The 12,356-nt window shown below is 52.9% G+C and overlaps 1 protein-coding gene across 4 annotated transcripts in view; it reads right to left on the minus strand.

Annotated features, from left to right (window-relative positions):
- PIK3C2A (phosphatidylinositol-4-phosphate 3-kinase catalytic subunit type 2 alpha) overlaps positions 1 to 12,356 on the minus strand; it is a 53,101-nt gene that overhangs the window by 13,185 nt on the left and 27,560 nt on the right. For 3 of the 4 annotated variants that reach the window (XM_075838220.1, XM_075838222.1, XM_075838221.1), the window contains exons 5-16: positions 11,743 to 11,863; positions 9,005 to 9,116; positions 7,577 to 7,656; positions 7,301 to 7,364; positions 6,143 to 6,289; positions 5,399 to 5,444; positions 5,110 to 5,317; positions 4,539 to 4,661; positions 3,870 to 4,037; positions 1,672 to 1,783; positions 1,089 to 1,231; positions 260 to 448 (exon numbers count right to left, since the gene is read on the minus strand). In XM_075838220.1, the coding sequence (XP_075694335.1) occupies positions 260 to 448; positions 1,089 to 1,231; positions 1,672 to 1,783; positions 3,870 to 4,037; positions 4,539 to 4,661; positions 5,110 to 5,317; positions 5,399 to 5,444; positions 6,143 to 6,289; positions 7,301 to 7,364; positions 7,577 to 7,656; positions 9,005 to 9,116; positions 11,743 to 11,863 (1,513 nt within the window). The remainder of the gene's footprint in view (positions 1 to 259; positions 449 to 1,088; positions 1,232 to 1,671; positions 1,784 to 3,869; positions 4,038 to 4,538; positions 4,662 to 5,109; positions 5,318 to 5,398; positions 5,445 to 6,142; positions 6,290 to 7,300; positions 7,365 to 7,576; positions 7,657 to 9,004; positions 9,117 to 11,742; positions 11,864 to 12,356) is intronic. The other variant, XM_075838223.1, reaches the window with a different exon arrangement.

Genomic DNA, 12,356 nt, shown 5'->3' on the forward strand with positions numbered 1-12,356 from the left:
GTTGTCACAGCCCCGCCCCCTGTTACTGACATGACGGACTATTATACTGTATATTAGTTATAACTGACCATAATTGCTGGATAGAAATCTGCGAATTTCAGAAGTAAATCATAGAACTTCATTTTTTTTATTATTTTTTTAACTGTGAAAAAAATGTAATGAACTTTGATTTCTATATATTTATTGATGTAAATCGGCGTCTTCGGGCGATTTGTCCCTGACTGTTATAACATCATACAGACGCAGAACCAGCGCTCACCTGTAGTTAAGCAGCTCCAGCGCACACACCGGGGTCAGGGCCGGCCACGAGCGGATTAGAGCGTAGATATCCCCCAGATAGGCCACATCCCACTTTGGGGCACAGGCCAGGATCTTTGGGAGGCAGTCGTCGTACATGTGGCAATAGTAACGTTTTTCCCACACAAAAGCTTTATCTTCCTTGGAAATCCTGAGGAGACAAGAGCAAAAAGAGGGATGAAGAGACTGGAATCATCTGTCACAGGTAATGCCCCGCGGACTCCCGGGGGCAAGCGGGGCACAGGCCGCGGACTCCCGGGGGCAAGCGGGGCACAGGTCGCGGACTCCCGGGGGCAAGCGGGGCACAGGTCGCGGACTCCCGGGGGCAAGCGGGGCACAGGTCGCGGACTCCCGGGGGCAAGCGGGGCACAGGTCGCGGACTCCCGGGGGCAAGCGGGGCACAGGTCGCGGACTCCCGGGGGCAAGCGGGGCACATGTCGCGGACACTCTTATTGTCGTCAGGTAAACTGTAGAGCAGCATTATTGGGGGGCTAAGGGCTCCGTATTCCCAGTAATCTTTTAGCACGTGGCCGCTCGGGTCCCCCGTGGTGGAGGTCTGCAGGAATCCTCTCCCTCCACAACCAGCAGCAGTGACATGGAGAGAAGTGTGCGGGGGAGCGCGGCGCTGTGCGGGGGAGCGCGGCGCTGTGCGGGGGAGCGCGGCGCTGTGCGGTGATATGGGGTGATGGAGCCCGTTCATGGTGAGGATGAGTGGAGGTCGCAGAAGTCGGATCATTAAGAGATAAAACCATCGGAGAAGAACGCACGCTGCAGTATTGGGGGTCACCTACCCGGATGGGGAGACTCTGGTGACGAGTGACTGGAGCCGGCTCCTGGCGTCCTTGTCCAGGGTTTCGATGCTCAGTGGGGCGCAGTTACCCTTCGGGTCCGGAGCTTTGTACACAATATCAAACGCAGGTGAAGGAAAATCAACCTTAAATGAAAGGCAGAGGTTTTATCTCAGAACAAAATGCAGCATCTCCAGGGTCATTACAGGCGCGGCAGACGCCGGGCGACGCTCCACCATTAGAGGTCACGGGTCTTTCTGATTGTGTCGGGACATTTTTATATTCTTACACGGTCACTCGGACGTCTACTTTGTGGGTTGGTGGAAATCTGTATTTGTTATTTGTGAAATGGCACTAAAGGAATCATACGACATTACATAGAAGGGTTTGCTCGTTTTTGCAGGATCAGCGCACCTTCTCTCCACGTTTCTGCTATTTACAGGAATGGGGCTGAGCTGCAATACCAAACACAGCCATGCACAACGGTGGCGCTGATCCTGCAAAAAAATACCCCAGACTCATCCAAACTGAAAAATAAATGAAACCCTCTAGTCACATGTCCCAGCTCATCCCGCACACCTCATACCTGCAGGATCAACTTCTGCATCGGCGTGCTTTTTCTGCCCAGGCTCGGTGGCACCGTGTTGGAAAGGAATGACGTCCACAGGTTCAGCAGCCTCGTTCCACTGGTCAGCCTCCTGCGGGAGAAATGCGAGTTACCGGCCTGATGAAGCCAACGCGAGAGCCGACCGCACATCACGGACGAGCCGCAGTACAAGAAACATCCCGGCTCTCCAGACACTGAAGATTATGGGACGGAAATAAATATCCACCTTATATACGACCTAAAATACTACAACAATAGGTGACGACCCGAAATACTACAACAATAGGTGACGACCTAAAATACTACAACAATAGGGGACGACCCGAAATACTACAACAATAGGTGACGACCTAAAATACTACAACAATAGGTGACGACCCGAAATACTACAACAATAGGTGACGACCTAAAATACTACAACAATAGGGGACGACCTAAAATACTACAACAATAGGGGACGACCTAAAATACTACAACAATAGGGGACGACCTAAAATACTACAACAATAGGGGACGACCTAAAATACTACAACAATAGGGGACGACCTAAAATACTACAACAATAGGGGACGACCTAAAATACTACAACAATAGGGGACGACCTAAAATACTACAACAATAGGGGACGACCTAAAATACTACAACAATAGGGGACGACCTAAAATACTACAACAATAGGGGACGACTAAAATACTACAACAATAGGGGACGACTAAAATACTACAACAATAGGGGACGACACAAAATACTACAACAATGGTGGACGACCCGAAATACTACAACAATAGGGGACGACTAAAATACTACAACAATAGGGGACGACCTAAAATACTACAACAATAGGGGACGACCCGAAATACTACAACAATAGGGGACGACTAAAATACTACAACAATAGGGGACGACTAAAATACTACAACAATAGGGGACGACCTAAAATACTACAACAATAGGGGACGACCTAAAATACTACAACAATAGGGGACGACCCGAAATACTACAACAATAGGGGACGACCTAAAATACTACAACAATGGGGGACGACCCGAAATACTACAACAATAGGGGACGACCCGAAATACTACAACAATAGGGGACGACCCGAAATACTACAACAATAGGGGACGACCCGAAATACTACAACAATAGGGGACGACTAAAATACTACAACAATAGGGGACGACACAAAATACTACAACAATAGGGGACGACCTAAAATACTACAACAATAGGGGACGACCCGAAATACTACAACAATAGGGGACGACCCGAAATACTACAACAATAGGGGACGACCCGAAATACTACAACAATAGGGGACGACCCGAAATACTACAACAATAGGGGACGACCCGAAATACTACAACAATAGGGGACGACCCGAAATACTACAACAATAGGGGACGACCTGAAATACTACAACAATAGGGGACGACCTAAAATACTACAACAATAGGGGACGACTAAAATACTACTACAATAGGGGACGACCCGAAATACTACAACAATAGGGGACGACCTAAAATACTACAACAATAGGGGACGACCCGAAATACTACAACAATAGGGGACGACCCGAAATACTACAACAATAGGGGACGACCTGAAATACTACAACAATAGGGGACGACACAAAATACTACAACAATAGGGGACGACCCGAAATACTACAACAATAGGGGACGACCCGAAATACTACAACAATAGGGGACGACCTGAAATACTACAACAATAGGGGACGACCCGAAATACAACAACAATAGGGGACGACCCGAAATACAACAACAATAGGGGACGACCCGAAATACTACAACAATAGGGGACGACCCGAAATACTACAACAATAGGGGACGACACAAAATACTACAACAATAGGGGACGACCCAAAATACTACAACAATAGGGGACGACTAAAATACTACAACAATAGGGGACGACCTGAAATACTACAACAATAGGGGACGACCCGAAATACTACAACAATAGGGGACGACCCGAAATACTACAACAATAGGGGACGACCCGAAATACTACAACAATAGGGGACGACCTAAAATACTACAACAATAGGGGACGACCCGAAATACTACAACAATAGGGGACGACACAAAATACTACTCGGGATGGGCTCGGTGCCGGCAGTGATTCCAGCCAGTTATATTCTTAGGGTCACTTACTTTTTAAAGTTGAAGAGGGGTAAAGCGGCCTGGCCCAGCATGTCGGGCCCCTTCCTCTGCTTATTGGAGTCTGGAGAGCTCCCACTGTTTGGGTTTAGTATCCCGTACAGCTTGAGCTGCAGCACAGACTCCAGGGGCAGCTGAGCGATCTGAATGGGGAAAATTATTCTGCAAAAACAACATGAAGAGGTCAAAGTCATGTGAAGACCAACACTGGAAGTATGACCGCACGTGGCACAGGAGGCAACACGCTCTGTGCTCCTGACTCAGGGATGGGCAGCACGTGGCACAGGGGGCGACATGCTCTGGGCTCGGCTGCCAGTGTCCCCTCCTGACTCAGGGACGGGCAGCATGTGGCGCAGGGGGCGACATGCTCTGGGCTCGGCTGACTGGTTCAGTGCGGTCCCCAGTGTCCCCTCCTGACTCAGGGACGGGCAGCACATGGCACGGGGCTCTCCTATGGCACTAGGTCTTCGCTTTCTTACAGTATCAGCACCGGTGTGTGAATCTACAGGGTCATTCATAGGAAGATAAAGTACATACATCGGACGGTCCGGCACATCGTTGTACACGTATGACACACGGCGCAGCGTCAGGAGAGGATTGGTGGGCAGTGGACGTGGCACAGCTGGGGAAACACAAGACTAGACTCTGACTGCTCATACTCACAGTTCGTCCCACTTAACCAGGTAAAAGAAGCTCTTGTAGGTTCCCACTTTCTTCGACTGGACCGGTTTGAACAAATCTCTCCCGTTGTACAGCAAGGAACAGATGATATAATACTTCTCAAAACTAAAACACAAACGAGAAGCAGAGATGAGAAACGGCGCAATGTAAGGAGCGGCACGACTTTATAATGTAAGACCCCCGGCCGCCAGGATTACTGCGGCTCCGGCCTCTGACGGTCTGCATCTAGTCACACAGTCACCCAGCACTGCCCTGCATATATGGCCACTGATATGGATGACCCATGATGAAGGGCCGGTGGGCAATGATATTAGAGCGGAGCTGTAAAGTCACATGACACCAGGGGGGGGGGGGGGGCAGGTGTTAGTTGAAGAATAAAAACCACAATATATCCCATGGGGAGCGGCAGAATATTAACATCTGAGCATCTGGAGGGGGAAACACTTCACCGAGCCCCAAACCGGTGCAGAAAACAGGACAGACATTTCCAAAGACCCAACAACGGCTTCTCTCTATTTACTCTGTTAAAAATGGAACCGGGAAGTCACCTGACCTGGAAACCCAACCCGTGGGGATGCCGTGCGCCGCAAAAATAGTGAACTGGAGATGATCAGCCGAGGTCCGAGCTTCCTTCAGGGGCCGAGCGCTGCTGGGGTCCGAGACAGGGATGCCGGAGGTGACATGCAGGTGCAGCAGCTGGTGTACAGCAGTAGATAACTGGCTTAGACTCTCCTGTAGAGGGCGCTCACACTCCGGAGAACCTGCGGTAACACACAGTCACGCATCAATACTCGCCACATATTCTCCGACAAGTTACGGACCAGAGTGAATATTTTACTGACCCTCTGAGGCCACGTGGTTATTCCCGGCAGCAGGACCGGCGGGACCCTGAAAGCAGAGTAACAGGTGAGGGCGCGCGGAGCGATGCGGATCCATTCACAACACCCGGAGAACTCTCTATGGAAGGCTCAGGTCACACGCTGGTCGTGTACGGCGACATTTACACTTTTAAAGTTACAAAAACTCATGCATTTGTAACATGTGCGTACGTAGGTTTTATTTTTCTGAGCACACGTTTTTATATATTTGTGCCCGTTCTTACTTCTAAAAACATGTGTTATTTGTTCTGGAGCCAAATCAAAGATTTGTGAAGTCAAAACCTAAAAGGAAGACGTGGGGAGCGGAGGCAGCGTTTTCTGGAGCCAGGTCGGAGGGGCTTGGCAGGCGGTGGCGCAGTTTTATCTCATAATCTGGGTAATTTCCCATATACGATGACAAAAACGTATCCGTTCTACATACGCAAACATAGAGTTAAAGACCAATACAAATAAAACCGTACACGTGTGGCTCCATGTAATGGAGAAGTACTGAAAAGTGTGGCAGACGGAGCTTTTCAGGCCTGGGGGGGGGGGGGGACACACGTGATAATACGTAAGCGCACAAATGTAAGCACAAGGGGCAGTATTTGGGCCTCCGTCCGGACCGTAGAAATGGTCTCCACTCTGTGGCTCACGTGCGGACAGTTTTTCATGTCACGTCGGCCGTACATTAAAGACGAGATGTGAACTTATGATGAGTCTCCGCACCTCGGCACTCCGGCTGCGCGGCAGGTTGACGGCTCTGCGCAGTTTCTTGACGCACGCTGTAATGGATGGCGTCTCCACACTGTCCACCGTCCGGCAGATGTTCCTCACCACTTTGATTAATTGGTCGGCAGCTCTGTACGGATTACTCTGAAAAAGAATGAGACGTTCACGTGAACACGAGCTCCAGACGGTCCGGCAGCGTCTCCGCGGCGGAACATCAAAACTTTCACTATTAATACAAATCCATAAAGTGTGACGGGGGCCACAGAGGGAGGGTCTGGATGAGTGCGGGGCCCATGTAAGATATATTGGACGGGTTTTATCAATATATTCACCTAGAGTAGAATGAGACCTCCATCACATCATGAACCCCTGCAGCGCCCCCAGCAGGGCAATACAGATCTTACTACACGTGGTCAGAGCGGATTACTGACCCCCAGCACTGCCAAAAGACCGACCAAATGTGAAATTAGCCACAAATATCTGGCCCAGGTGGAGCCCCCCCCGGATCAGGAGGGTCCACGGTGCCCTCTTACAGGCCCTCCTGCCGTCTACTTGTGTGTTCAGACCCCGGGCAGATAATAACGCACTCATATCGGCCATGTTGCCTGCAGCGTCGTGCAGTAAGGAAAGCTTCTTTATGAAGGGGACATCATTAATAAGACGACCCGCATCATACAGGGACGAGTGACGCTGCTGAGAGAGGGGCCGGCACCCCAGGGATGGAGAAGCAAACAAGGGCAGCTCTGTCCAGTATATAGGAGTGTAAAGCAGGGGCCAGTATCATCCGCACGGGGCCCCGACATAACCGCTCTGTCCAGTATATAGGAGTGTAAAGCAGGGGCCAGTATCAGCTGCACGGGGCCCCGACATAACCGCTCTGCCCAGTATATAGGAGTGTAAAGCAGGGGCCAGTATCAGCTGCACGGGGCCCCGACATAACCGCTCTGCCCAGTATATAGGAGTGTAAAGCAGGGGCCAGTATCATCCGCACGGGGCCCCGACATAACCGCTCTGTCCAGTATATAGGAGTGTAAAGCAGGGGCCAGTATCATCCGCACGGGGCCCCGACATAACCGCTCTGCCCAGTATATAGGAGTGTAAAGCAGGGGCCAGTATCATCCGCACGGGGCCCCGACATAACCGCTCTGCACGTACCTCGTTTTTAAGGCACAGACTGACTTGCTCATGGAAGGCGTCCAGTAATTCTTCAATGTTTTGCCTGTGGAAATAACACAATTATACGAGAGACACTGAAGGTTACGCCATCTGTAGAGAGTCATGTCCGGGTCCAGTCTCGGAGCATCACCCCTGTGTATGGAGAAGCAGCGCTGCTAGACGTCTTACACCTCTTCCACGTACACCCGACCCCCAGCAGGTAATTACTGAGCAATTATTGGGGAGAAGACATAAGACGACATCTTCTGACATTACCGTGTGCCTGGCTCTTTAAACGGCCTGTCCAGCAGGGCCAAGTGTCTATGAAGGTCAACCGGAGTCTCATCATCTTCAGCCTACAAGCCGCAAAACAACATGAGAGTCAGGTAACGGAGCCGCCTGCGGGGGATGAACTCTGATCTATGTGACATTTACACGCGCTGCGCCTGCGGTACACGACCCTTCAGGGTTACACTAACCACGTCTGTACGAAGCCGGACACAGACGACTACACGGCCCGACTACTTCATGTGCACGATATCCCATTACTCGTCTGGAAACGTACATGCACCACAAGATAATGCAATGCAGGCAACCAGATTCCGCCAGTCACGTGTCCGGTCCAATCACATTTCGCCAGTCACGTGTCCGGTCCTGGTAATGATGCTGTATCCTGAGGTGCTGGCGACGGCACCAGGAAACCTCTACTGTCATCCATAGTGATCTACTGCTGATAATGTAAAGCGATCGACTGCACGGTAGAGGCGCGACATTGCGAACATAAATGATATATTTTCATTCAGCATCAGATACGGCTTGTCTTTGGAACAGATATGAGCAAATCACCCGATATCGATGTACAAAGAATGCAGAACGCGCGCTCAGACCACGTCCATGGTACAGAAAACTTACTATTTTATTCAATAAGCAAAAACAAGTTAAAACTATGGAGAACACACCGGCAGGGCACGCCGCAAAATAACGTGAAGGCATCAAAGATACGCCTGACAAACGTATATTATCCGACAGGACAGATCAGCCACAAACCATAGAAAACAATAGCAGAATGGATCGTCCATTATAAAATCCCCAAAACCGCTCCCTCACGTGTCCCCCGACCCCTCTGTGACCGCGCCCGCTCTATATTCTGCCCGGTGTCTCCCCTCCTTGCGGGGTCGGGTCCATGTACCGCTGTGTATGAGGCGCGCCCTCCCATCCTCCACTACTTATTGTATTCTGGAACTAATGTAAAGTATATAAATAAACCGCGAGGACGGCGTCTGCAGCGTCAGGTCCCTGAAATTCACCCCAATAACAATACAGGAACTAAACATTGTCCCCGACTGAGGAAGTGTCAGAATAACGCAAGCTCATATCCCAGGGGGGACTCCGCAGGACCCCCGCCCCCTCATTCCCAATCACAGGTCTGTGAGGGACTGTAGTGGGGTCCCGGTGACTCTGGTGAAGGACACCCGGATATGGTGACGTCCAGAGACGATTACCAGCCATGATAGTATCAGGACACAACCTCCGGCATCACCGCAGACCAGGACCAACTCTCGAATGAAACCTCCTCATGGCACAAGGTGATGATGGGAGCCGGATCCAGCAGACGACCGCAAATCAGAAACAATTCATCAGTCCCCAGCGGGGACGCCGCTCCAAGTCTAAGCCGTCATATCTCTCCACGACAGCAAAACTTACCGTGCGCGCCAGCGTCCTGCACACCGTCCCGTGGCACAGCAGCTGCAGTCTGATCTCCGAGTCCCATTTACGGCACATCTGTATATACTCATGGCTGCCCAGACAATGCTTACTGTGGGGAACAGAGCACAAACATGAGGGGCCACCCACACCACGAGAGAGGGGCCACACACACACACACCACGAGAGAGGGGCCACACACACACACACACACACCACGAGAGAGGGGCCACACACACACGAGAGAGGGGCCACACACATGGGCCACACACACCACGAGAGAGGGGCCACACACACCACGAGAGAGAGGCCACCCACACCACGAGAGAGGGGCCACACACACACACCACGAGAGAGGGGCCACACACACACACACACACACACACACACACCACGAGAGAGGGGCCACACACACCACGAGAGAGGGGCCACACACACACACGAGAGAGGGGCCACACACATGGGCCACACACACCACGAGAGAGGGGCCACACACACCACGAGAGAGGGGCCACACACACACACACACACACACGAGAGGGGCCACACACACACACACACACGAGAGGGGCCACACACACACAAACACCACGAGAGAGGGGCCACTCACACACACACCACGAGAGGGGCCACACACACACACACACACCACGAGAGAGGGGCCACACACACACCACGAGAAAGGGGCCACCCACACACACACCACGAGAGGGGCCACACACACACACACGAGAGAGGGGCCACACACACACCACGAGAGAGGGGCCACACACACACACACACCACGAGAGAGGGGCCACACACACACACACACCACGAGAGAGGGGCCACACACACACACACACACACGAGAGAGGGGCCACACACACACACACACCACGAGAGAGGGGCCACCCACACACACCACGAGAGAGGGGCGCCACCCACACACACCACGAGAGAGGGGCGCCACACACACACACCACGAGAGAGGGGCGCCACACACACACACCACGAGAGAGGGGCGCCACACACACACACCACGAGAGAGGGGCGCCACACACACACACCACGAGAGAGGGGCGCCACACACACACACCACGAGAGAGGGGCGCCACACACACACACCACGAGAGAGGGGCGCCACACACACACACACCACGAGAGAGGGGCGCCACACACACACCACGAGAGAGGGGCGCCACACACACACCACGAGAGAGGGGCGCCACACACACACCACGAGAGAGGGGCGCCACACACACAACACGAGAGAGGGGCGCCACACACACGGGCCACACACACCACGAGAGGGACCACCCACACACACCACGAGAGAGGGGCGCCACACACACACACACACACACGGGCCACACACACCACGAGAGAGGGACCACCCACACACACACACACGAGAGAGGGGCCACCCACACACACACCACGAGAGAGGGGCGCCACACACACACACACGGGCCACACACACCACGAGAGAGGGACCACCCACACACACGAGAGGGGCCACCCACACACACACACACCACGAGAGAGGGGCCACCCACACACACACACCACGAGAGAGGGGCCACCCACACACACACACACACACACACACACACACCACGAGAGAGGGGCCACCCACACACACACACACACACACCACGAGAGAGGGGCCACCCACACACACACACACCACGAGAGGGGCCACCCACACACACACACCACGAGAGAGGGGCCACCCACACACACACACACACCACGAGAGAGGGGCCACCCACACACACACCACGAGAGAGGGGCCACAGACACACACACCACGAGAGAGGGGCCACAGACACACACACCACGAGAGAGGGGCCACCCACACACACACCACGAGAGAGGGGCCACCCACACACACGAGAGGGCCACCCACACCCACGAGAGAGGGGCCACCCACACACACGAGAGAGGGGCCACCCACACACACGAGAGAGGGGCCACCCACACACACACCACGAGAGGGGGGCCACCCACACACACACCACGAGAGGGGGGCCACCCACACACACACACCACGAGAGGGGGGCCACCCACACACACACCACGAGAGGGGGGCCACCCACACACACACCACGAGAGGGGGGGCCACCCACACACACACCACGAGAGGGGGGGCCACCCACACACACACCACGAGAGGGGGGGCCACCCACACACACACCACGAGAGGGGGGCCACCCACACACACACCACGAGAGGGGGGCCACCCACACACACGAGAGGGGGGCCACACACACACACACACCACGAGAGAGGGGCCACCCACACCACGAGAGATATATTCTTTTTTTATCTATTAAATCCAGAAATCACAAAGCTGAACTGTCCCTTGCCTATAATTCCAGTCACACAGTGGAAGAACTACAGATCTCCTGCACCCAGAGCCTCATACACTCGACCACTTTCAGGATCCATATCATACAGATTCCTGACAACCTAGACACACAGCCGTAGAGGGCGCAGCACATCGCAACGTGCTCCATTGGATGCCATATGTTATATATATATTCACATATGTAGCCTTCTATGATCCCCTTTTTCAGCAGCAGAGAATAAACTATAAGATATAGCAGCTAATAAGGAACACTTCTGCTGACACGACTATACAGTTCTATATAGCACAGTCTATTATGGGATGTGAGCGTGACTAGTCCACGCACCTTCCTCCAGAGGACTGACATTTGCAGGACTGATTCCAGAGCGGGGGAGGGCTTACTTACTTCTGGAGCACTTCTTCCTGGCCGCACACCTTCAGAATATAGCTCTCTATGTCCACCTGGCTCAGGTCATCATGGACCCAGCATAACGCCTGCATGATGATCAGCTCCACCGGAGAGCTCACTGCAGGAAGAGAACACCGAGAAATAAGAAGGTGACACCAGCCGCCCATAACAACCCTGTAGTGACCCCAGAATAACCAAACCACCTGCGCTCCAGAGGAGGAACCCCCCTGCCCTACACTTCTGTAGTTACATCTGGGAACGTAAAGCAGCGAACCTCATCCCCTCCAGCGATAGCACAAGAAGAACACACGTCCGCCATCGGCTCAGCAGGTTTGTCATATAAAAAAGGTAGAAATAATGTAGTGGACGGCGCCAATCCATACAACGGTGTAAAGTAAAGACTGTATAGAGCATTGTAGGTTTGTTTTTTACAATGGGCTAGGGCTGCGCACTTCATTTGATCTCAAGGCCTCGGACGATTCTGTTTTATAATAGAAGAGTTATTTTAGTGCTGCAGGAGGAAGCTCCACTGCACCTCATCACCTGCCTGGTCTGCCCCGTCTGACAAGCTGCGCCCCCTTCTGTCCCAGGTTCCCAACGGAACTGCTGTT

This window comes from Rhinoderma darwinii, chromosome 9 (assembly GCF_050947455.1).
Source record: "Rhinoderma darwinii isolate aRhiDar2 chromosome 9, aRhiDar2.hap1, whole genome shotgun sequence".
Taxonomy (NCBI): domain Eukaryota; kingdom Metazoa; phylum Chordata; class Amphibia; order Anura; family Rhinodermatidae; genus Rhinoderma; species Rhinoderma darwinii.